The sequence below is a fragment of the Phalacrocorax carbo genome, chromosome 5 (assembly GCF_963921805.1).
Source record: "Phalacrocorax carbo chromosome 5, bPhaCar2.1, whole genome shotgun sequence".
Classification (NCBI taxonomy): domain Eukaryota; kingdom Metazoa; phylum Chordata; class Aves; order Suliformes; family Phalacrocoracidae; genus Phalacrocorax; species Phalacrocorax carbo.
Genome location: NC_087517.1, coordinates 71,084,307 through 71,109,455, shown reverse-complemented (window position 1 = coordinate 71,109,455; position 25,149 = coordinate 71,084,307). Strand labels below are relative to the sequence as shown.

The 25,149-nt window shown below is 50.0% G+C and overlaps 1 protein-coding gene across 2 annotated transcripts in view; it reads left to right on the top strand.

The window, feature by feature from the left end:
- CCDC9B (coiled-coil domain containing 9B) overlaps positions 1–25,149 on the top strand; it is a 52,277-nt gene that overhangs the window by 5,434 nt on the left and 21,694 nt on the right. The window contains exons 2-7 of one of the 2 annotated variants that reach the window (XM_064453115.1): positions 101–214; positions 1,818–1,922; positions 2,695–2,757; positions 3,152–3,316; positions 13,085–13,234; positions 22,705–22,779. In XM_064453115.1, the coding sequence (XP_064309185.1) occupies positions 101–214; positions 1,818–1,922; positions 2,695–2,757; positions 3,152–3,316; positions 13,085–13,234; positions 22,705–22,779 (672 nt within the window). The remainder of the gene's footprint in view (positions 1–100; positions 215–1,817; positions 1,923–2,694; positions 2,758–3,151; positions 3,317–13,084; positions 13,235–22,704; positions 22,780–25,149) is intronic. The other variant, XM_064453116.1, reaches the window with a different exon arrangement.

Genomic DNA, 25,149 nt, shown 5'->3' with positions numbered 1-25,149 from the left:
GGCGCAAAACACTCTTCTACTTCCCACCCTGTAGCAGAAGGAGCAGGTTTTGTCCTGTTGGTGTGATGATTGAGAAGAGCTTTGCTGCTTCTGTTTACAGGATGCTGCTGTGGATGATGCAGTGTTAAGGAAGAAAGAGCAGAAAGATGTTGAACTTGATAAGAAAATCTTGGCTTTGCGGAAAAAGAATGAAGCGCTCATACGGAGATACCAGGTGAGTCTGCAGGTTCTGACCTTCCCCAGCAATGTTTTGGAGTCATAAAGAAAACGGTCAGCAGTGTCGGAGTGACTTTGTTATGTAGATGACATTTTCACATTGGAAAGCATTCAGAGCAGGGGGGCAGAGCTCTGCCTTTAGCTATGGCTCCTGAACTTGACTGGAAAGCAAGCTCGCTGCCGCTTGCCTTGCTGCTGCAGCATCTCCTCTCGCCCCATCTTCCTCTGCCTGCACCATGCCTTCCCCACCCCTTCACCTCATATTCCCCTGACTTTTTCCTGTCATTCTTCCCAATGCCTCATGCTTATCCTCTTGGACTCGTAGGAGGTTGCATCCTCAAGCCATTTGATAGGTTTATCTTCCCTATCAGGGCAGTGGTATTGGTTGAAGCTCTTCCCTGGCCGGTCCCAGTGTTTCCAGGGAGCACAGAGGTGTCCAAAAGAGTTTCCATTAAAAAGAAAGGAAGATGAAGGCAGGTCAAGGCTCTAGCAGCCTGCTGGTTACTGTAGCCTTGCCCTCTGATTTAGGAGGGGGGGATCCAGCTACCCTCCCTGGTTTTTCAATCCTCCCTTGGCCAGGAGAGTCTACCCAGTGGCCTGCAGGAGATACCCAGCCTGGCTTGTATGAGCTGGTTTGGGTGACATCGTGGTAACCTGGAGCTCTCTGGGGATTTGTTACCCACCTCCATGAGTGTCTGCAAACAGCAGTACAGAGTAGGACAGCCTGAGGGTGCTCCTGGCAGAAGGGTCCCCTTGGCTTGTCTGGGATATTCTCCTGCCTGCGCCCAAGGCCTCTTGGCTTTCAGGGCTCTTTAACATTTGCCAGCTGGGTCTCAAGTTTGACGAAGAGCTGTGCTGAAAACCTGAAAACTCAGAGCATGCTTCATGTCTTGGATCCAGAGCTGAGAGACTGGTGCTCTGGGCTGGGTCTTGCTTAGAAGACATTTCCTTTGATGCCATAGCACCCATTTTGGACTTTTTCTAGTGGCAGCAAAAACTGGTATGTAGTGGCAAGCTATGGGAAAGGTTGAATGCCACAGGCAGCTGGGGGAGAGGAACTCTTACCCCCATATGAAACGCTACCCATGTGCTACCACCACTTGGCTTCTAGAAGAACCTGTCTAGTAGATAGCCAGCTCTCAGCCACCTTCCCTTGGCCACAGATGATGCCCTGGCCCCAGTCTGGCACAGGGACCATGGCTCCTGTGCACAGCCCTCTGTTTCTGCAGGCCTGGTGTGTTTTCCAGCCTCTCCACATGTCCTATACCCAATCTCTTGTCAACCTCAAACTGGTTGTCTTCCCTGCCTGTCCAGAAGGGACCCCTGTATCCTCTGCTTGCTTCCCATTGCGTGTGCTGAGACCACAGTGGGCACCCTGCATCAACAAGAGGTTTATTAAGGTGCCTGTGGCACAGGGACAGGTAATGCAAGTCACAGCTGCCTGTGACCCCTTCCAAGGGCACACGGATGGGACACAAGTGGGTCCAGTCCCTCTCAGAGGTGGAGGTGGGTCCGTTTAGGAGAAATCCTAAAGAGGAAAATGGCCAGCGTTGGTAGACATACAGGTGCAGGCTGATGATAAGGTGATATGTATGTTTCAGGAAATAGAAGAGGACAAAAAGCGAGCTGAGCAGGAGGGAATGGCTGTTACCTCCAGGAGACCCAAGCAGGATGGACTCACTATTACCATCACCAAGGCTCACAACGTAAGTGCTGCCTCTCCTTCACCACTGGCCAGCTCTTGCTCCACTCCTGCCTCAACGAAGTGACGTTTCTGAAAGAGCTAGCCTCCTCAGCAAAGCTTTTTCAGGCGTAGGATGTAGCTCCTAAGCCCGTGCAAAAGGATGTGAGAACTCTGCAGAGGTGTATGCTCAAAGTGATTTTAGCTGATCCACATAAATGTCCAGCCATGCGCAGGCACCTGTGCCCCAGCACACAGAATTAACAGGCGAATGAGTGAATGTATGAACAGGGACACTTGGCCCTGGGTGGGCCCCACACGTCAGCATCGCTGCAAATACACAGGCACAACATATCAGGTGTACGTGTGTCATTGGAGGCATCAGGAATGCCTCCGAGGATGCCTGTAGGCTGGGGAAAGTCACGGTCTCCCTAGGCTTTGTGAGTGAGCAAAGCAAGTAGCCCTCGGTTGCTGTGGGGCTTCCCACACCTGGGGCAAATGCTGCAAGTCCCAGGCATCCTTCCTAACTGGGCCAAATCTGTGTCTGACAAGCCCTGTCCGCCCCTCCTGGCAGCGCGGGGCTTGGTGAGCCACCCGGCCAGTCCTGCCGTAACGCGTGGGCGAGGTCCTCTGCCAAAGCGAGTGCAGAGCTTGCTGAGCCAGCCCACCCTCCTCCCGTGCAGCCGGCGCTCCTGGGTTGTTAGATCCAGGCCACTGCATTGCTCACTTCTCAACCACGCCCCGGCCCTTGCTTTTCTCCGGAGGTGCGCTGTTGCACACATTTTTCTCTCATACAGGACCTGAAAGATGCAATTACCCAGACTGAACACTATGGACAAGATAGCCCAGCCCTCTCGATGGTGAGCACCACCCTCAGGAGCCATCCACTTGGCTTCCAAGGCCATCTCCATCAGGACTTAGGCTTTCCCGATCTAACTCAGAGTGCTGCAGAAAGAGATGAGGATGACATTTGTTTCCTATAACTCTGGCATTTTAGTCTGAAATGTCAGATTTGTAAGTGCAAAGGATTTTTCAGACCCGCTGTAATTGTGGGTTTCGCTGTTGAGCAGACAACGAGCCCCTTGTTCCCTAGGAATGTCACGGCACCACGCCGGGCACAGAAAGCTTCCTCAGGGCAAGGCCTGCCTTTTCTGGAGCTGGCCTCCCGCTTGTGTGCAGGTGTGTTTGGGGAATGGAATCGCATTGGTGAGCCGAGGGGCCTGGATTTGCTAACAGAAGTGATTCGTTTTCCAGGACAAGAGGGTGGTGAGCGAGAAATGGGGGAGCCCCTGTCCTACGAGCCCTGGGTTCGGCATTGGCAGTGAGGAAGAGGAGGAGGAGGAGGAGGCAGATCATATGTTCACATTCAGGATGGGGAAGAGGATGCAGCTGGCTGTTACCATGGACAACAAAGCCAAGGTGAGCAAGGAAGGTGATTCCTCTTATGCTGCAGCCTCTTGGCTTACAAAGGGGCTTCTGTTCTGCCTCTCACTTGAGCTTTCTGCTCAGCATGTCCTGGTGTCTCATCTCCGAAGGGAACAGTTCCATTCCTGCTCCTTTTCTGTCATTTCCCAATCCTTCAGCACAGCCTCAGTCTTCATCTTGAGTTGCCGCGCGCTTTCCTCCCCATGTCTGATTCACAGGAATCAGCCCCCAGGCCTTGCTAAATCTCCCAGCAGCTCCATCCAGCCATGTGTAACCAGTTCCCTTTCTGAGAGATCAGTCACCTCACTTCTCCCCTGGGCCACCAGAGGGTTGGTTAAACTGTCGCTATGCCTGGAAAGGGCATAGAAATAAGTGGGAGCTCAGACAGATGTAGCTGCATTACTGCCCAGCTATTCCCAGGGAGGCAGTGATGTTTGGTGGTAAAACCAGCATCATTTCTCCATTACTGTATTCCAGAAAGCCCTAAATGCAGAAGAAAAAACAGAGTGATGTGAGTATCTGCTGCAGCTACCAATGGGATGGGCAGAAAATGTGACCCAGTATTTGCAGGCTTAATTAAAAGTTGTGTGAAAGGGCAAAAGTAATTGAAAATGCTACTTCATTTTTTAAATCCCAAAACATCCACTCCCGGGTGCTGCTCTTGTGAAGCCTGTACATCCAGGTATAACGATCCCGACGGCAGCCTCGGCATGTCGGGACTTATTTGCTGAGAAGGGTTTGATAAAACTTTGGCAGTTTGTATTGGCAGCAGGGCCGAGGAAGTACGTGCCTGTATGAGCTTCATGTCTTATTCTCTTCACTTGGAGAATATCTCAGGGGACTGATCTTGTTCTCGCTGGAGTTAGTTAGTGAGTTTGGCCACTGAAATAAATAGGAACAAGGATCAGAAGCGCCAGCTGCTTTGGGAAAATGTAGGATCTGTGTGCACAGATGCACCTGCATGGGAACTCAGGGAAGCTCTCCACTTAGTGAATCTCTGGAGGGAGATTATTGCTGCAGGTGATACTTCTTGCTCTTGAGGATGTCCCAAAAGGATGCAAGAGGCAATCTGATCTATTTATTGATTAAGACTAAGGAGGCACCCGTGAGACAGCGGGAGGCACAACACCCAGGTGAGCACAGCCCCTTCGTGATGACCATGCCGGTGTGAAGGAGGCAGAAAGCCTCAGCTGGCCCTGTGCCTCACTGAGACGTTGGGGCGGACAAGGTCAGATCCCGCATCCGTCACAGCAGTGCTGGGAAAAGGAAATGGTGGCAGCGAATGGTGCTCCCCTGGGTCCCCTTTTAGGCACAGCAACGTGCTTGTCCCACAAAATGAGGGTGGGCTCTTTTGAACTGAGGTCCAAGCCAAAGACATTCCCCAGGGTAACGAAGCGAAACCCCACCCTTCCTGCTACCCTGGTGCTTTGGGGTAGGAGTGCTGAAAACCTTGGATGTAAACAAAAGGCAGAGAGACATTTCTCCCTCTGAGGCAGCTTGGAAATATTTTTCTGATTTGGTGCCTCAAATGCCTTTTCATTTCTGTTTCTCCGTGACCTAGTTACCCTTTCTTTCCATGAAGAAATAGGCCACAATCACTGTGCCATTATAAAGGCATATGTTACCTTGAAGGAACTGAATCATTTAGGAAATAATGCACCTTCAGAAGGATTTTTCAGGAGAAAGGGGCTGAGGCCTCTCATTTCCTTTGTTCCAGGCACATTACCAGTAGTGCGAACATCCCCTTCGGATGAAATCTCATTCCAGCACAAACAAACCACCTCCTGATGTAAGGGGAAAAATTCGGATTTTTCTTAGAATAGAGGGTACATAGAAATCTAACCATCCTCATTACTGACTGAACTTTACCAATGAGATATTTGAGAGTCTCCTTGAAGGCTTCTCGTGGCTACGTAGCTCTGCATGGGGGGCTTATATTTGAAGCAATTACATTTGCAGAGCGAGTGGCTCTCGCAGGCAGGCTGTGTCCCCTGGAGCCGTTTCCATAATCTGTAGCTCAGAATTCAAGTCCTAGATGGGGATTTGTATTAGCACAAAGCAGTGGCAGCTAAATCACGTTGCTGCCTTAAACTCCCTGCCAGGGTTTTTCAGCATGGCCAGTTAATAGACCTCTGAGATTTTTCTGCTGGAAACGCAGACCTCTGTGGAAACTTCCCATACGTTCCCTGTTGCACGGTATATATGAATTTGCTTGCATTAAGCACCTTTCACAGGCCTTAGCAGCCCCCTGGGGTCTCCTGAGTGTTGGCGTAAAGCACAGCCCGGCAGCCTGACTTGATGACAGAGGAAAACTGATTTACTGGTGAATGTTCCGGTGGCATCAGTCCAGAACCTTCCTTTAGTTATGTTAAATATAGTTCTCAAAATGGATGAGTAGGAAGAATATGGGACTGTAATGGGTGAGAGGGAAAAACTATGAGGATTTTGGACAAAATTGCATTTGATATCATGTGAAGCGTGAGCTTCATTTGTTGCTGCTGCCCTGTTAAGGCATCCTCTGGGCCGCTGAAGATGAAAAGAGGGTAGATAACCTGCTTTGTCTTCCCAGTGAGCAAGGCTTCACCAGGGGTCCCTGGAGAGACTTGCTTGGTGATGCTGGGATGACTAAATGGGCCATCACCATCCTTCCTATGGCGGTTGCGAGGTTCAAGCAGCAGAGTGGCTGGGTTGCGCAGAAAACCATTTACATTCAATCCCAAATATCACAAACCGCTGTAAAGCGAGAAGCCCCAAGGGAAAGGCAGCTGGAAAATTACATAAACCAGACAGAAGTCCGGGGTTTTCCTTTGTTCCCCACGTTCTTTTTCCTGACACTCTTCACACGGGTGTTTTTAGCACTGCCTTTGCAATCTGGGGCATGCCTCAGACATCAGATGGGCGCTTCTCGATTTATGGTTTCTCAGTGAATTGCTACAAGGGGAGCAGTGTAGTTTTGTCTGACTGCAGCGAAATAGCTAGTGCCAGAGCCTGGAACCTCCCGCAGGCAGTGTGTGAGCCAGGACAGGCCCTGTGGAGGGGAAGGGGTGGCTCTGCCAGGCACTGCCGGCTGTTCAGGCCCCGCTCTCTGTTCCCGTTGGCTCTGCACGGGCGCTTCCCTTATCTGACATCCCTCGCTTTGGGAGCTAGCCCACCAAGGGCCAGGATTTCCCAATGTGGGACGCTGATATTCTTAAAATAATAAGCAAGCGAAAGAAGACACATGTCGGCACGTTAAGCAGAACGTGCCTTCAGGCGACCCATCTTAGGCAGAAGCAATATGGGGAGCGAGGGAGGGAGGGAGAGAGGGTGTTACCTAGGAAAGCTGGTGGTCTCCCAGCCTGTATGTGTCTAGCTATCACAGCTCTGCTAAGTAGATATTTCCTGTATCAGCCTCTGAGTCTGCCTTGCCATCTGCTCAATAAACTGCAGAGTTTAATGGCTTTGCCAATGCGCCAGCCTTCCCACTGTGACTTTTAACGTCTAATGGCCCGAGGAAGGTGCCGCCTCCCTGTAAATCCAGTAGTGCACCTCCAGGCTTCCATCCTGCTCACGGTATTGGGGCACAAGGTCCTCTGCATCGGTTTCCAGGTTTTCGGGTACCAGCTTTGCTGTCGCTCGCACTCGGTGCCCACGTCCCTCCTCAGGAAGGACTTTCTCAGACAGTAAGTGATGAAGCTGTCTTCCAAACGTACCCACCCAGTGCCGGGCCTTCCTGGCAGGAGTTGTTTGTGACCGTGTTATTTGTCTAAAGGACAGGCTGTCACCACCTAAACGCTGAAGAGCTCTAGGGAACAGCTGTTGACTTAAGCTAGAATTAATGTTTGATGTACAAGTTATGGATTAATAGGTTGCTATTACCTTGCCAAGCCATCTCTGGGCTTACTTTCTTAATTAAAAAAAAATATTAACTAAAATGCTAAACACCTCATATCAGTACTCTGTCAAGGGCAGAGCAAGCCCAGCTCTCCAGTTTGCTAACGAACCTCAGCAGTTCCACCTAGGGTTACTGTACATGCCTGCTCAGGGCTTAAAGGAGGGAAGATGTATTGCCTCGAATGTCCCAGGAAGCTCAGGATTATCCCTGGAGCACAGATATTTCCTGGGAATAATAACCATTGAAGGACAAAGCGATGTACAGCTTCAGCACCAAAGTATCTACCAGGCTCAAGCGATTCAGTGGTTCCAAAGCAAAGCCAGACCATATGTTTGGCCTCTGAATCATGGTACAAATCGAGCAGGGAGACAGGACAGCAAGCAGTCAAGAGCCCATTCTGTAAGGTGTAACGTGTCTGGCGCCTTCAGAGGATGTCAGCAGATCTCAGCTCTTCCCAAATATATTCCAGTCATGCAGAATGGGACCCTGTACAGGAGGGTCTAACTTGAGCCGTTCCCGTGACTCCCAAGAGCTTTGCTCTTGAGGTGGGCGAACACCGTCCTTTGTGGGGGCTGTCTGCATGCTGAGGCAACAGCAGTGCCTTCCCCGGGCTGCAGAGTTCCTCGGTGGCAGCAGGCAGCCTCCTCGGCTGGAGGGTTGCTGCCAGGGAGGCAGGTGCTGGGGAGAAGAAAGATTATTTCATAGAAAATTGCTTTACAGATTGCTTTGGGCAATTGCCCAGATTGCTTTACAGAGCCCTCCTCCCCAAAAGAACAGGTTTTTAGAAGAGGAGAGGCTAATGCGGAGAGAGAAAGAAGAGAGGTGCAGTCTTGTATACACCAGTTCCAAAACAGGGAGGCTGTGTTTGTCCCTGTTGTGACTCCACTGACATTTCTGGGGTTAAGTTACAGACCCGTGATGTGTAGGGGGCCTCAGAAAACTGCTAAGCGCTTTTCTTCCCTGTCTCCAAGCATAGGAAGGAGTTTAGTTTTCCTTATAAAGGGGAACTGTGAAGCACATGCAACAATGCTTATCACTTCATCCTTTCTAGCTGTGGGAGGAAGTTTAAATAGGAAGGCTCAGGTTTCCAGAGCGGCTGTCAAGATTTTGCTTTTCACTACCTTTTCATTCCAATGGGAAGTGTTTGTTCATATATCTGGAAGACACATGATTCAGTTAGTATAACTCTGCGAGCTACCATTTAAGAGGTGTCCATTTACACAGTCTTTAATGGAAGAGTTAATTAAAACTGCGTTTGCCCGTGTTTATCACAAAGTAAGGGCACCGGCATGGCCTATTAGTGCCGATACACAGCAACTTCCTAAAATGACCGTGTTAATACTGTATTTCTGAGCTACTAGATCATCTCAGCATAACTGTCAACATGAGGGAGACCAGAGGATGCTCTTGTGGCTGCAGACATTGCCCCATAAACCCAGGATTGATTTGCAGCTTCAATTATCCAGCCCAGCTCTGTGGTCTGAAATACAAGACCAAGATAGTCTATTCGCAAGGTTAATTTTTCTTCCACCCACACCCATTAATACTGATTTGCACTGACATAAAGAAAAACCACACTGGTTTCTTCGACTGCAAGCAGGAATCCTATGCTGACCATTCTAATTCCAGTCTATGGTTTCAGTGAAATGTAGGGAAAAAAATATATGAATCATAGAACATAAACGGGATTTGAAATATTCTTTTCATTTTAAAACCTCTTGCATTTGTATTGGCTAATAGTTCTGGCAATGGAAATATGTTACCTTTGGACATGATGTGATCCAGTGCCGCTTAAATGCCAAGACCTAAGTGCTTGTGAACTTCGTGGCTGACTGATCCTGAAGTCTGTTCTGTTCTACCTAGTCCTAGTTGTATAAAAGCCAGAGCTACAGAAAACAGGCAAAATTACTAAATTCATACTTGCGTATTAAATCCACTGCTTGCATATATCTGCACACATGCATGTGTGTGTATACACACAGATACAGACGTACAAGCTAAAGAAATTTTACTTCACAGTTGAAGCAGGCTACAGGCTTGGGCGCAAGAATAGAAAGATAAAATAGCTGAGGTGGGATGGGACCTCTGGAGGTCACCAAGTCTAATCCCCTGCTAAAAATTTGTCTTCAAAGTTATCTCAGGTCGCTCAGGGCTGAGTCCGATCAAGTTCTGAAAATCGCCAGTGACGGAGATCTCACCGCCTCTTTGGGCACCTGTTTTCAAGTGTCTGGCTACTGCCATTGTGGCTTTTTTCCCCTTAATTCCAGTTGTACTTCATCTTGTGGCACGTTGTGTCTGCTGCCTCTTGCTGTTTTGCTGTGTACCTTGAAGAGGAGTCAGGCTCTCTTCTCTTCGTAACACCCTTTCAGACAGAGGAATACAGCAGTTAGGTCCCCTTTGCTGTCCCTTCTCTCTCCAGACTTAACAAACGCAGCCTCACCGTGTGCATCCTACGCTCCAGCCCCGTAACCATCTCGCTGATACTCCACTAGACTCTTTCCGATTTGTCTATTCCTCTCTCATCCTGCGCTGAAGGTAAACTGGACACAATACTTCAAATATGGACCAAACAGAGGGAAATAATCACTTCCCTCAACCTGATGGCTATCCTCGTGCTAATGGTGAGCAACTAGCCTTCCTCGCTGTGCACGTATGGTCAAGTTGTTGCCCACCAGGCTCCCAAAGTACTTCTGCAAGCTGCTCCCAGCCAGCTGGGCTCCTGCCTGTAGTGATGCATGGGATTCTCTGAGGTTCTTTTGTCCCAGGTGCAGGACTTGACATTAGTTTTTGTTGACCTTCCTCTACCTTGTGAAGATCCCTCTAAACGATAGTACCATCCTCCAGTGTATCAGCTTGGGATCACCCATGAACTTGATGAAGGCGTAGCCTGTCCCATCATCCAGATGACTGAGGGAGATGCTAAGCAGTAGAAAGTGGCCTCACAGTGACATCAGCCTACACCCTCAGCATCCTTGGATGCAGCCCACCTAGTCCCGCCTTCTTGCTTTGTTTAAATGGCCCAAACCAGAATCTTCCAGGGTGCCGAGGGAGTGAAGCATTTCTCTGACTCTGCCACTAGGTTAGGGACTTGGGGGGTAGAGAGCAGACCTTGCAGTAGGAGACCAAGGCAACGAAGGGATAAAGTAACCAGTCTTTTCCATGCCCCATGTCACCAAGTTGCCCACGCATTCAGCAGCAGGCCAACAGCTTGCTTTGACTTTCTTTGCTGCTAAGGTATCTGCAGAAGTCCTTCTTGCTGACCTTCGCATCTCTCACTTGTTGCAACTCCAGGTGAGCTTTGGCTTTCCTAACTCCACCCCTGCATGCCCAGATCCTGGTCCCGTAACCTTTCTTGAGAGCCTGTCCCTTCCCACCTCCCACACACTCCCTTTTTGCATTTAAGTTCAACCCGGAGCTCCCTGCTCAGCCAAGCTGGACTCTTACCACGCCTGCTCATTTTCTTGTACAACTGGAAGTGTTTACCTATGTTCTTGTGCCTTGTCTGTGAAAATCCATCAGTTCTCCTGGGCTCCTTTCCCCTTCAAGACAGCTTCCAGCAGGGTCCTGCCTACCAGTTCCCTGAACAACTCAGCATCTGCTCTCCTGAAGCCCATGGTCTCTAGCCTGCTGCTTGCCGTCCTTACTGCTCTCGGGCTCCTAAAATCACTGTCTTCTGGTCACTGCTGCCAAAGCTGCCATTGACCTTCACATCCTGAGCCAGTTCGGACTTGAGTAATCACTTACTAAGCTGCAGTAATGCAACCACTTGCAACGTTGTGACTGCAATGGGATGTGTAATTAAGGACAGCATAGCACACCCTGTTCATGGAGGGGGAGTAGAGCTGGGATTTCAGAGCAGTTTAGGCTCTGGATCGAACTTTCTGGCTTTGCCTGGTCTTTGATAAAATCTTGCCCTTCCCAAGACAGATACATAGACTAAAACCTTTAAAACAGCTCACAGAGATTATAGGTGTGGGGGCTTTTCCAGGACATATATCCTGGCTGCAGGTAGAAGTACACCTAAATGTCTGGCTATGGTAGATGCCAAGACAGTTGTACTCCCTATTTAAATGATTGCCTATTCTCTTGACTATCAGATTTGACTCTCTCAGGAAAAAGATCCCGACACCTCTAGAGATGGCTCACAGATGCTGGTCCTTGGCAGCAGCTGAAGTAGGAGGCTGTGCCGACACAAACATAGAGAACAACACGGAAAGGACTAGAATGGCATTGAACAGATTGGCAGCAGATCTTTGCTTTGACGCAACATGTGGCTTCGCTTATTTCAAGAAAAGCAAAAATAGCAAGGGTCCTGCTAAGGGCAGCAAAAGTTGTTAGCAGCTACAGCTGAAACCTAAAACCAGAGCTGTACGTACTCAGGGGAATGTATAAAAAAGGTTCCCACCATGTCCACACAGCTCTGGCAGGCAGAACCAACGGCAGTGCAGGGACCCACTCCCCCTCTCACATGCATCAGACTAACTCAAGAACTGTCTCTGCTGAGACAGCAGAATTACACACATGTGGAAGAAGAATAAACTAGAGACTGAAGGTCTGATGCTGGAAATACTCCAGTACCTCCTAAAACATTTATCATGTGTTAGGAAGCTCGATGACTGGACAAGCGATAAAAAAGGCCTTGCTGACGAAGGCTGTCTACAGCAAGGCTCCCTCCTTGCTAACATCTGCACTTCTGGCAGAGCCAAGTGAAGATGAGGCTAATGCAAGACATCTTGATATCATGTGTCATGGCAAATTCACTGATGCTTTCAAGACTTCCATAAAATCAGAGGTCAGTGTGCGCTGTTTGTTTTTGAAACCAAGTTCGTAGCAACAAAGAGTTCCCAAGTTTCACTGAAGCTTACTTGGAGACTTTGACCTCCTTTGAAATCAAGACCCTAGTATGTGTGGAAGTCCAGGGAATAAAACAGAGGAAAGTACACCATCCTGTAGAGGGGGAAGCTTCTGAGGTTTGTTCATCCCTGGTAAGGTCGAGCAGAGCAATCGTACAGATGAAGAGAAAAGAAAAAAGATCAGAAATAAAGATGGAGATGACTTATTAAGTCTCTCATTTCCTTGTAAGGCAAAAATAAAAAGGCATGTGATGGAACTGAAAGATGATACTTTTAAATGAGAAAAAGTATGCATTTTTGTACCAAAGATGCGCTCATTTTGTGGAAGTGACGGCTGAGGGCACTGGCAGGAGCTCAGCCTGCAACAAAGATAATTAACAAAATAAGAACCAGATGTAAATCCATGCAGTAAAGTCATGAACTGATACAGACAGCTGGAAATAATATCTGAAAGGGGTAAACTGCCCTTGTTCAACGAGTTTGTGTATCAGTTTTCTAAACCATTCCACTGCTGAATAAATCATTCCAGAAATATGAACGCACAATGACTATGAAGATGATAAATTATCAAGTATTAATACACTTGAGGGTAGTAACTGCTCTGTGGGCAAGGTTGGAGAGGACACCACTGTCTCCCTTCCCCTTCACCCTCCAGGCTTCTGCTCCAGTGTAGCCTCACGCTTTACTGGGACATGTTGTTTGGTGAGAGGACAACTTCACGTTTGTTTCAAAGACACAAACACAAGATGGCTCGCCTGTCTGAAGTAGAAACGCCAATCGGTGTTCGTGCTGCAAAGCATCTGAACAGGGTGAAACCCACCCTACCTGAGTTGTGCTCAGTTAAACATGCCTGTGTAACGTCACATATCCCTTGAAGTAGGGTGGCAGCTTTATAAACCCAGAATGCTGACTATCTGGCTCGTGTTTCTGCTCTGCCAGACCAAAATCCTTTGCAGTTTGGGAATGGCCACTCTCCTAGGAAGGGCACTGCATAGGGCTGATGGAGGTGTCGCTCACTCATCCTGTCCTTCCCAGGGCAAGCGGATCGTCAGTGAGAAACGCACCGAGTGCTTCCCTGGCCCAGGCAGAGTGCCAGACCTGAGCGAAGAAGAGACGGACCATTTGGTGGCTTTCCGCCGGGGGAGAAGGATGCAGATTGCCATCACTATGGATAACAAGGAAAAAGTAAGTGCATTGTGGTTGACTGGCCTGTAACGTATCCGTGGCATCCACTCCTGCTGGCGTGAGAAGGGTGGTGGAGACAGATTAGGAGCTAGCCCAGCAACAGGGCATTGGGAGAGACTAGCTATTAATAGTGTGGAGCCTATCACCATAGGCTTCTCTGGCTTCCATCACTGTGAACGAGGAAAGGCTACAGTCCTTTCCCTTCTCCATGATCCTAGCTAGAGCTGGCAGGCTCTTAAACCTTCTTAGGAGTCCATAAGAAACATCAGATGCTGTTTTGGGAGGATTGATGACAGCACTGCCAGATACGGGGCATGAATCTCACCTCCTGTCTCTTACCAGCTTCTCTTTGGGGCTGTACAGCAGATTGAGTCAGGAGCACTGTTCTCTTGACTCACTGCATGGCTTGAAAGTTAACAGAGCTGGGCAATACCTGCTTCCAAACCCCAGCCCTGCTGTGCCTGGCCATAACATACGGGGTGAGCTGGCTGAACGTTGTTAATCTTTGAAACATATTTAAAATACCTTTTTGTAAATACCTGTCTCTTTACACGCACAGAGGCATGTGATATTTTCCTATTTGAGAGTTTGCACAGATAAGTAAGAATGCCTTCAGCAAACAGGGCCAGCAAAGACTATGAAGGAAAACAACACTTAGTGTAGCTGCCAAACACGCCCAGGATCACTGGGAGACCTATGCAGCACCCTCTCCGGGACAGCAGCCAACCATCTGCTAACTGCCCACATAAATCCTCAGCTTCTCCTCCCCAGAGTTCACCTTCAGCTCTGAAAGCCTGTGTGCTCCCTTCTCATGGCTACCAAGCAGTTTTTTGAATGCCATAAACCTCATGTAGGCTGCCTGGTTGAGCCACTAGTAACTATCCATTCGCCAGAGGTTCCCACGGCAGCTGTCGCCCGTTTCAGTCTAGGCATCACGGACACACCTGGACGTGATGGTAGGATGGGAGTGACCTGACCGTGCCTGTGCTGTAGCTGTCCTTGAGGCTGTCAAATGGGATTCTGTGATGTGCAGGGCAAGTCTCTCCGCTTCTGCTCTCGCTGGGCTTGTTAAATACTTATCTCTGAGGTCATCAAGGCTGGGACTGTGCTAGGAGAGAGCAGCAGAGGGAGCGCCTGGATTTTGGCTTCAGATCCTGTGCCCTGGTTTAAGTGCATGGACAGCCCTGGAGAAGGTAATATCTTATATGCTTTTATTATGGAACAAGAAATTTGAGGCTGAGGGCCCATGGATGTGGTTTTGGCGATGCCTTGCTCATATTGGCCCCAAAGCAGTTAGATTCAGGGTGTGTGTGAGAGCAGGCCCGCAGCTGCGGTACCTTAAGGCCATATCTGCCTACATCTTTTTACATGAACCACTGCAGATCTGATGCTTTGAATCACAGGCTGGCAAAGAGGGTGCAAAGTCCCTAATGCCTGGCAGATTTGATTTTGGTGATTCAGCAGAGGTCGGTGTCTTGGGTCTGGCTCCTGCTACTCTCAGCTCCCACTGTGCTGCCATTCATTTGAGCTCGTTCTTTTCAGTTCATTCCCAATGAACGCAGTTACCTCCATGGAGTAGTGCAAGGAGCTCACAGAACTCTGTCAGCCCTCCTTTCCTCAACTGCACATAGCCACAGTGGTCTCCTTCACACAGCTTGGGCTAGAAGGTAATCCTGATAATCCCCAGGCATGCAAACAACTCTGTGCTGTTCCTCCTCGATACCAAAGTTCATTTAAAGTCTTCCCTTTTTTTTTCCCCTTAATCCAAACCCAGTCGCTCAGTTGGCAGAGGGTTGGACTGAAGCTCAGGCACTCTTCTAGCGGCAGCGGGCTGCGAGGGAGGCCCGCTAGGTGCTGGACGAGAGCCTGCTGGTGCTGACGTCCACAGGGAGAAGGACGGTGCGGAGCCATTTGGTGCCTTCACGCCTTGGCTGAACAAGAGAAGGATCTCTGTCAGGAGCACAGGAAAGCCACAGAGACTGCATATAACTCTAGCTATCAAACAACACTACCAGGGAGCAGTATATGCCCTTAGCCTTACTTAAGATGGAAAAGAAAGGTTAGTTTTGCTTGATCACCTGGTATTCTGTTTGGACAGATAGCCTGGCCCAACAGCAGTGTTGGACTAACATCGCTGACAAGGCCCTTTTAGCGAAAGCATCATGCTTCTTGCTGGCACAGAATAATTGTTGCCTGCTTTCTGTTGCCGAGCTTAGAGGCATACCTCCCCCAGCCTCTTGGAAGCTGACGGAGGGCAGAGCGGAGGCTTGCTGCTCCCTGGAAGGCAGGGTGCCTCCACACAGGAGGCAGGGAGCAAGCACAGGGGTTGCCACGGAGCATACCTCCCAAGGCTGGGCAATGAAGGGGCCGCGAGCGTGTGTTAATGAGCTTATTTTAAAAATAGGCTTTCATGGGAATATTTGTTGTTGTTCTTTGGATTCCTCTTATAATCTAGAAGAAGCTATAAAAGTGTATGAAACTCTAGTTTCCAATACCTGTTACCAGCTGGATATGTTTTAGAGTCCAGCTGAGCTCCAGAGATCTCCCTGTTCCCAGTGATTCCCTCAGACTGATGAGGCCCCGTTCCATCCCTAGTTAATGAAGATATCCTCACATTGCTACGTTAATTGTGTAACCTCAGACAACAGCTACAAGAGCCAGGACAAACCGCAACTGTCAGCATGGAGGCACCTTACAACGCGACAAAAGGATGTGGCTGTAAGAGTTAAACAGTTGGATTTCATGGTCACCTCTGCAAGCTACTTACTTCCATCCGCACGTGGTCAACCTTTTCCCAGGATCAGTGACAGAAGCAGATGGGGCCTGGAGTGACAGGTCACGCTGGCATCTCGCTCATCATGCCAGCTCGGGCTGGTTGAGTCAAGGGAGGTTTGGTCTGGCCCACCCTGTCACTTCAGCTGTTCCTAAGCTGCGCTAAGGATTAGTGTTTTAAACAAGTACTTCTTTTTTTTCTGATAGCGATAGTGCTTGAAAAATTGAAACCAGGCAAGTCTGTGTCACATGCTGTGCCTCAGAGCGATGTGCTTCTCCAAGAGATGCTGGAAGGCTGCAGGGCAGAGAGCAGATCAGAGTCAGTAATACCAAAATGTATTAAATAATTTTAGCCTGCAGAACTCAGTGTGTGTCACAGGGACGCTGAAAACAGCAATTCATTTTGGAAGTGGAAGCCGAATCCCACCAGCACCGGTGGGATCACAGCATCCACAGACCCTGGCAGCCCTGGGCTTCAGTCCCCCCCACGGAAGCAGGTTTATAGCGTGCCTCCTCCTCCCCGGCCGTGGTGACGATAAGCATGTGAGCCGTGCTGAGCGGCTCAGCGCTGCGTGACTTCAGGAAGGCCGGTAAACAGGGAAACCAGCACTGCTGGCCTCTGCAACCCAGAGGCACCCCAGCACTGCAGAAGAGCTGGGACCTGCCCCGCGAGGTCCGCGCACCAACAGAGTGTCCGTGCAGCAGGGTCTGCACTCACGCCAAGCGTTCGCAGCAGCAGCCGGCAGCACAGCGTCAGGGAAAGAGCAGAAGACCAGGGAAGCCTCCAGGCATCCCTTCCCTCCTATACTCGCCAGCCCCCAGGCTGGGGCCCTCTCTGCCAAGAACAGCATCTTTCTTCTTGACAGGCTTTTTCTTGCCTGAATTCTAATTTATTTTTTTTTTAGTCCATCTAACCTTTATCCCCCACATCTCCAGCCAGGAGCTGCACTGTTAAGTGACGTGCTGTGCCGAAACATGCACCCCTTCTTTTTCTTCAAACTTGTTACTTGATAACTGCATCTGATGTTTCTGCGTCACGGGAAGCGGCGTGTGGATCACCCCCTGTTCACCTTCCCAAAGCACAAATGATTTTATTGACCTGTTTCACATCTCCCTTCAGCCTTCTCTTCTGCCGGCTTAAGAGACTGACCCTATTTAGACATGTCTGGTGAGGAAGCATTTCTATATTTTTGATCACTCTCATTGCCCTCGTTTGTGCCTTTGTTATTTTTACTATATTCTTCTAATACAAGAGGACCAGAACTGTACATGGCATTCAAGCTGCGGGCTTTTGTGGATGTACTCAGTGACATAACAATGTTTCTGGCTTGTTCTCCATTCTTCTCCTAACGACTTTGCATTTTCTTCGCTATTTCCTAAATAATTGAGCTAACATTTTCAGAGAACTAGTCACAATAACACCAAAAATTTCGTTCCTGAGTGCTAATCATAGTTCAGGCTTCATTACTTCGTGTGTATATATAAGAAGGGGCATTTTTCTCCCTGTGAGTTATTTTGTATTACTGATATTAAATTTAATCCGTAATTTTACGATGCAGGCATTCAATGTCAAGAGATCTTTTGCAGCTCTTTCCTGGCAAATTACATTCTTTGCCCTGGATGATTTAGTGTCGTCAGCAAACTGTCATCTCTCTATTCAGCTCCTTTTCCAGACCATTTATGAGCATGTTGAGCAGTGCATGTTCCAGTGGCACACCCCTGCTAATCTTCTACCATGGAAACTGGCATTTTCTTGCCACTTTTTGTTTTCTCACCTTTAATTAGTTGTTAATCCAAAAGAGAAACTTAATTTTCGTCTGTAAACTGATCAGCTACTGGGAGAGCCTGGTGGGGTATCAGTGTTGTCATCTGAGCAGCTGTGTGTTAGGACCTGGGCTGAGACCCCCAGTTCGAGCATTACCTTTCAGCCTCTCTTATTACCCCAGCATGGCCCATCCTTTGGCATTTTTTGCCTCATGCCCCAGCTGGTTCCCTGCTCATCCTGGGTCATCTTGTGTCCTCCCTCCCTCAGAGGCCTGTGGTGCCTAGGAGAGAGGGTCGCACCCGTCAGTCCCTCTCGGTGACATCCCAGAGCCCGGCCACTGTCAGCTTTGCCACCTCCTCTCTGCACTTGCCAGATTTATACTATTAAATCATTTGATGGCCATCCTCGTTATGCCACATTTTTCTCTATTTTTATTCATGACGAAATTCAGTAAAAAGACGGCAAGAAAAATAAGAGACTCCCATTCTTGCCGCCCTTGGTGCTTCTAGCTAGCACCACATTGTCAGTCCCAGACCACATCGCAGCTGGCAGCGCACAGCTGTGGCAGAAGCTGCCAAAGAGGAAATGCAAGAAAAAAAAGCTGTTCTCGTTATTTTCTTTTCCAAAACAGCCCCAGTGCCTGATATTACCCTGCCATCTTGAAGCCTGTTTTTTTTTCTACCCAGTGAAAGACTCTTTCACTCCCTGTTAGCGCAGAGGGCTGGGGGGACCAAATTATCCTGTCTCCTTGCAGAACAAATTAGCCTGAGCACATCGCCGTGCTGGGGCAGCTTCACGGCCTCCAGCGCTGCTGCGGGCCTGAGGGTGCCACGTCTGGGACCTTTCTTCCCCCCCTCTGCCTGGCTGCCCCTAAACCTGCGAGCAGGGCCGGGGAGAATGCCTAATGCTTAGCACCAGTTTTCCTAAAAAGCCACTCCATGCCCTGGCAGTGTTTCAGGATCATTAATACATTAGAGCTGCAAGCTGGCAGCCCAGGACCAGTGGAGCACAATGGTTAATTAGCAGGTTACAAATCATCTTTTAAATGGATGGTTGATAGGGCTTCGGGGCTTTTAAATTGTCCTTTTATTAACAGAGTTTCCTGGGATGGTGCATCAGAAATGACTGTTTGTGATCAGGAGACACAAAAGCTGCTTTCAGGGGCTTAACGCCGATGAGTCTGACTGCCGTGATTGCATGGGCGAGGAACCAAACCTGTAGCAGGAGAAACACTTGCTTTTACATCGCAGAAGGGAGGGGAAGATGGGCAGAAAGGGTGGCTGAAAAGTCTTTAGCTCCCTTCAGGCAGCACAATTAGTAGGCAGATTTTTCAAAAGAACTAGAAAAAAATATCCTCTCATGTGCTAGTTTCAAAAATCCTGCCCAGTGGGGGATCCGAGCACTGGAAAACCAGCTCTAAGCCCTTACAGAAATCTCCTCCTGCAGAAGAAATGCCAGTTCTGGTGCCGACACGTGCCTGCAGAATTGGGTACCGAGAGGTTAATTTAACGCATCTGTTGGTACTTATTTTTAAAACAAGAAGACAATGAAGAGGCCAGAGCCGTCAAAGCCCGTCCAAGGCTTTGGTGTGGAGAACTGTTAGTAAAAAACAATGCTTAACACGGCTGGATAACGGCGTCAGCGTCGTCACCCCTGTGCATTAACGCTAGCTGGGCGTATGTGCGCTGGGAGGTCAGGCAAACCCGAGTCAGAAAGCGTGTGGGATCCCAGGGCCGCACCCTGGTTGGGAGCAGGCTCTGTCCCCCCCTCCCCAGACCGTTCTGGGACTGAGAAATAGAGAAATCCGTGCATCAATCTCAGGATAAACAAACATAATCTCGCTCTACTTTAGGTTTTTGTTCCCTCCTCACATCTCCTCCCCTGCTGTGCAGGAACAGTTAAACTATGAGATGATAATGTCATTGTCATATTTCATAATTTTGGGGGCGGAGAGGAGGAAGGAGGAGAAAAACATGTTTTGCTTCCCCATAGCCTGGGTGTGTCATACCAGGCTAGCAGTAGCTCTGGGGCAGCACGGAGCAAATGCGAAAACCTGCTCCTGAGCCAGTGCAAAAGGCAAAGCTAACCATGTTTTCTTAACTGCACAGTTCAGACCTGCTTTTCTGGTAGAAGAAAACCAGAATTTTTTGGTTCTCTCTCTTTTCCACAGTGCCCTTTGAGAAGCAAAAATAGAAGCAGACTAAGGAAAAAAGCAACCTGGCTTTGAGCGAGGGGTGTAAAAGGATGGAGAGTTGTCACAGTGTCCCTGTGATAGAGCGATCTGTGGTGTGTGCTGAGGAGCTGGTGCCCAGAACAGGACATCCTCCGGCTTGTAGGAGTCCAGGGCTGGCCAGCCGTGCAGGAGCTGCGTCTTCTCCCGCGCCGCGTCTCGCGAGCTGCAGCACAGTCCCTCAGCTGGGCCGTCCCAGCGCATTTCCTGGGCGCAGGCTCGCTCTTCGCTTGGCAGAGGCAGGGCTGAAGTCAAGCTGTGCTGGGCTGCAGACAGGCAGAGGCACACCGCTCCCCCCGCAGCTTACGCGCACCCTGGCTCGGTGCTCCGGCTGTGCGGATGCTCTGGCTTTCCGGTTCCTGTCTTCTGGGACACAATCAGGCATTGTAAAGGGTCCAAACCAAATCATTGTTTGCATGAGCTTGCATAAGAAATATGTGGGCTCAGATGAAACAATAAGCACACCCATGCAGCTCCCTGCCTCAGTTTCCCCATCAATCCTGAGCTGTCTTTGGCATTTCCGAGGCAATCGGTGCTCCTTCTCTCCCATCACTCCTCCCACACAAAGTTTCCCCCAGGGACGGAGGGGCTCCAGCTCTTCTGCAGCAGCTGGCTCCCTTGTACTCTTTCTAAAACAGTGAGTTTCTTTTACAGCTGCTTTAAAGGCTAAACATCCATCTGCACCTTGCTCCCCAGCCAGCCTCCTCAAATAAGCAAAGTTCCCAGGTTTCTGCTGATTTAATCTCTCTACCAACGCAAGGTCTCACTTTGGGGCTGCAGAGGCTCATTAGACCCCTGGCTACTGCGTTCTTCAAATGGGGCTGGACGAGCCATTGACTTTGAGCCTGGAGGGAGCATTTTTGGTTACATAAGTTTTTGCAGCAACCTTTTGAAATAAATACCCAGTATCATCTTTCACCATATCCTGGCCTGTTTTGCAACAGGCCAGAATATGGTGAGGGGTGGCTTCTCTGAGCAGAGACCTCTGCTTTTTTTCCCCATATCTTTGCTGAGGAATCCTAGGACAATGTAGCTAACATCCTCCTCATTATTTCCAAGGAGCTGTTTGCACAATCTTCTACCTGTACTGGAGCTACCCCAGCTTCATACCAGTCAGACCAGTGAAGCTGTCATGCACTGACAGCATCACCGTGCAATGACCATGAGCACTGGCCGTACGGTCACACTTCCCACCTGCCTTGGATTTAGCATATGCGGAAATCCCCCAAAAGACTGCTCTGAGCTCGCTCCCTGCATGATCCCACCGCGTGCACGGGAACAGGCTGCAGCAGGGATGAGCTGCCTTAGGAGGCTGGGCAGAGCCTGCAGGTATCGAGACTGGATTCCCACATTTCCCGCATCCAGCCCTCTAATGCTGGGCTAAACCTGGGGCTGGCAAATGACTGGAATAAAAGTCCTGTTGCCAGCCTGGGTTGGAGCTCACTGCACTGATGCTTTCTCGAACGGCTGACCTGGCAGTTTGCGCTGCGACTTTCCTCTTTGTGTTTCAGTTTTGCTTGTCCATGCAAAACGGCAGCACGATAATCTCAGCCCCACACACTCACTGGCCCCGTAGCGGTTCAGCAGGGAGGGGAGTTGGGGGATGCCTCGGCTCCTCTGGGTGTGAGGGGGGCCACCGGGCAGCAGCACACCGGGGCCTCTCTGCTCCTGGCAGCGTTTGTGCAGCCCCGGGCTGCCATGTACAGTTACAAAGCAGAGGGAGGCAGCCGTGACAAATGCTGTGCCACTTGGCAGCTGCCGTGCTGCAAATCATGTGCTATAGCAGCGCCCGGGTGGGAGTGGGAGCCGCTCGCTCGCAGAGGCGTACAGCCACCCCGGGGCAGAGCCCTGAGTGAGCACCGACCCCCTGCCCTGAGGGGCTCAGCAGTGTCGGGGGCAGGCTGGTACCCTGCCCTCACCCACCCGGCACATGCAACGGCGAGCAGCCCTGCCGGTGGCACCCGACAATGCTATCTAACCAGGGCAGAAAGCCTTTCTTAAAAGATATTTATGCTCTGCAGACCCACTGTGATCCCACCCTGGCCTCTGACGTGGCTGAGGCTGTATTATCAGTCCCACATAGGAGCAGAGAACTGCCTGGCCGTGGCATGTCTCATGTGTAGTGCCTGTAGTTCATTAAGATGGTAGGGCCAGTTGTCACCTCCTGCCAGGCAGGGGGCTATCAACACTAGAGCAGAGCTTGCCATTCTGGTGGCAGCATGGCTAAAGCCAGTGGAAGCAGGGATGGACCCTGGTAGAGGGGAACCCTGTTTGACAGGGACAAAAGTCACTCCCAGCTTTACCATGCTGGCTTTTCACTGCATCTGAGATGGGCTCCCAGCTCTCGTACAGCTGAATTGTAAGCTGAGCCTTTGGCCTGAATCTGAAAAGGCACCTGAAACTTGGTCTGCCTTGGAAAGAAATGGGACCATGCAGGACACCTCTCTGCCTCTAGCTTGGGAGGAGAGGACCTGCGGGAACACATCCCTTTTCCTTGCTTTTCTCATACATCCCTTACTTTCTGACTTATTTTTTTTTCCACATCAGTTTGATTCAGGGCCCTAGAAACCAATCTTTCCTCTTTTGCTGACCTTTTCTGGGCAGTCCTTACATGTCCTGGTGGGCACAGGGTCAGGCACCAACTCCACTGCCAGGAGACTTTGCTTAATCCTCAAAATAATTGCCGTGTCTGTGCTCTTGCAGGCAGAGGAGAGGAGAACAGCAGAGAAGAGGAGATCAGACAGTGACAGAGGCGCAGAAAGCGAGCACAGCCGGAAGGTGAGTTTGGCCCCGTGTCCCTTGGGGGGGACCATTGTCTTGGAAGAGGAAACCAGTAGGATGTGCCTCCCTGTCAGTAAGAGTTGCCTCAGTCCTAAAGGAAGCAGCAGCGTGCTCTGATGTGGTCCCCGCTGTTCATCCCTCTGGTCATCCAAAGCTTGGCTGAGCAGCTAACACACCTGAAGCAAAGCAGCGCTGGAAAGGGTGACAGACACCCTTTCACACCTTGTCGTGGCTGCTTAAGTCCCTAGCATAGCAGCAGGGATGTTAGGAAGGGCAACGTGCTCACCCATGTGGCAGCACAGCCCTAGCTGCTTTCTATCCCCAAACCATTTGCTTGTGGCTGAAAGGCTCAGGGTGTGTTAGCTCCAGCTCCTCACTTCAGCAGAAGCTGAGTAGGATGGAGGTAAATCAAAGCACAGGCTTTCCCACTGACTGTTTAATGCAAACTCTGGAGGACATGCTGGCTCCCCTGAGCCTGCAGATGCTCTTAATTAATGGAGCACGAATTGAATAGCCCCACCTCAATGTCATTCATTAGGAGGACACAGATGGGCTCTTAAATATTAATTCCAGCTGAGCTCCCCCACCCCAGAGCAGAAAAGTGGAGCAGGATAGCCCTGTGGTCCAGTGAACCACAGCTATGCTGCAGCTGAGGTGAGCCCCTGGTCAAGGACCAGCTTACCCTGCTCTGTGGGCCCCACAGCCACCTCTGTACCTACCCACGAGAGAACTCAGGCACCAGCCTCAGTCTTTCCCTTGCTTTTGGCTTCCCCTTTGCTAAGGGCCAAGCTAATGGGGCAGGGCACTTCCCTTATCCCCCAGCTCTGGAGGCTGAGCCCTGCTCTCGCTAGCTGTGCGCTACTCAGCTCTTGCATGCTTCTCCTCGATGGGTGTGTCAGGACCCACTGTGCCCCACTGTGCCATGGGGCTGGAAGCTGCGGGGAGCATCCCCAGGCCTGTGCCCCAACCCAGACACCAGTGCTTGCCCTTGCTTTGCCCTGGTGTCCCTTGCCCTTCTGCAGACCTCACCTCTCCCTTCTTGGGGATGCGGACTCAGGTCCCACAGCTCCTGCCAGCTAATGAATGGAGGAGCAATTACTGCCACCCCATCTCTGGCCCACGCAGGTGGGTCTCCTTGGAAACAGGGCTTTCAGTCACTCCTTCCCTGCTGCTCTGCTTTTATCAGCAGTGCAAGGCTGAGGAGTTAATTCTTGTTTGGGGATGGGGTGAGGGTGGCTGGCGTGGAAGGGCACGTGTATGAAGTGATGAATTAACCGCTGGTAATTAGCACCCCAGGACTCGGCTCTGCACTAAGCTATTCACCAAGCAGCGTTGCTTGACAACACACCATGGCCAGTTGGCTCCTGTTTCAACCATGTCCATTAACCTGGCAGCTGGGTTACCCACCTCCCCCTCTTGCATGCTCCATCAGCTCTGAACTAGGTTTTCATTGAGCTTTAAGATTTTGAACAGCAGCAGCCCTTACCTAGTCTATCATGAGGAGTGGTAAACCAAGAGGCTGAAAGCAATGAGGGTGAAGAACCCCCTTGCTCCAGGAATGCTGCTCTTGGCACTCATGGTACCATGTACCCGGGACGTAGGGGTGGCCCCAGCCTGGTGGTCCCAGAAGGCTGTCTTGACCCTGTGAAGGATTTCATAGGCATAACTTTTATTTCAGCGTCCCACAGTCTTTGGGTGGGGGGATTTGTTAGCCCAGTGCATCTTCTATGAGAATTCAACCTCCCAAACTCTGCTGGGAGATGTTGCAGGCACTCCATGGAACTAACTATATGCCATAAGTAAACCCTAGCAAAGTGCCTCTTCCAGGGGAAAAATTGAGAATGTTTGCTTTTAAAACCTTCAGGTGAGCAGGAACACAGCAGGTGCAAGCTGCTGTCCAATTTATGCCTGCAGTTAAAGTGACTGCAAGTACGAATGGGGCGAATCAATTCTGCGGCCGTTTGCACGCAGAATTACAGGGGCATGCTTTAGAAGTTTGTAACCAGGTACTAAATATCTAGAATGAAAAACTTCACCTTATGGCAGCTGCTACACAGATCAGGAGGTTAGATATTGCTGCAGGAACCAAAGGAACATTGCAGTTCAGGTCAGGGAAGCAGCAGTGAAGCCCCATCTCATTAAGGCAAGAAGAATGTATCCAGATGGCAAAATCCAGCGTTTTAGGAGGAAGCATTTTTAATCCTTCAAAACGTAATATTATTCATGCAGTCTGGATGAAGTGGAACAACTTTTCCAAAATACCTTGCCACAATTATCATTATCATTTGTGAATATCCCTTGGAGGAAACGCTTACTTGTTCTGATGTGGCTATGGATTTACAGCGTGGCTCTAAGCAAGCTGTGTAA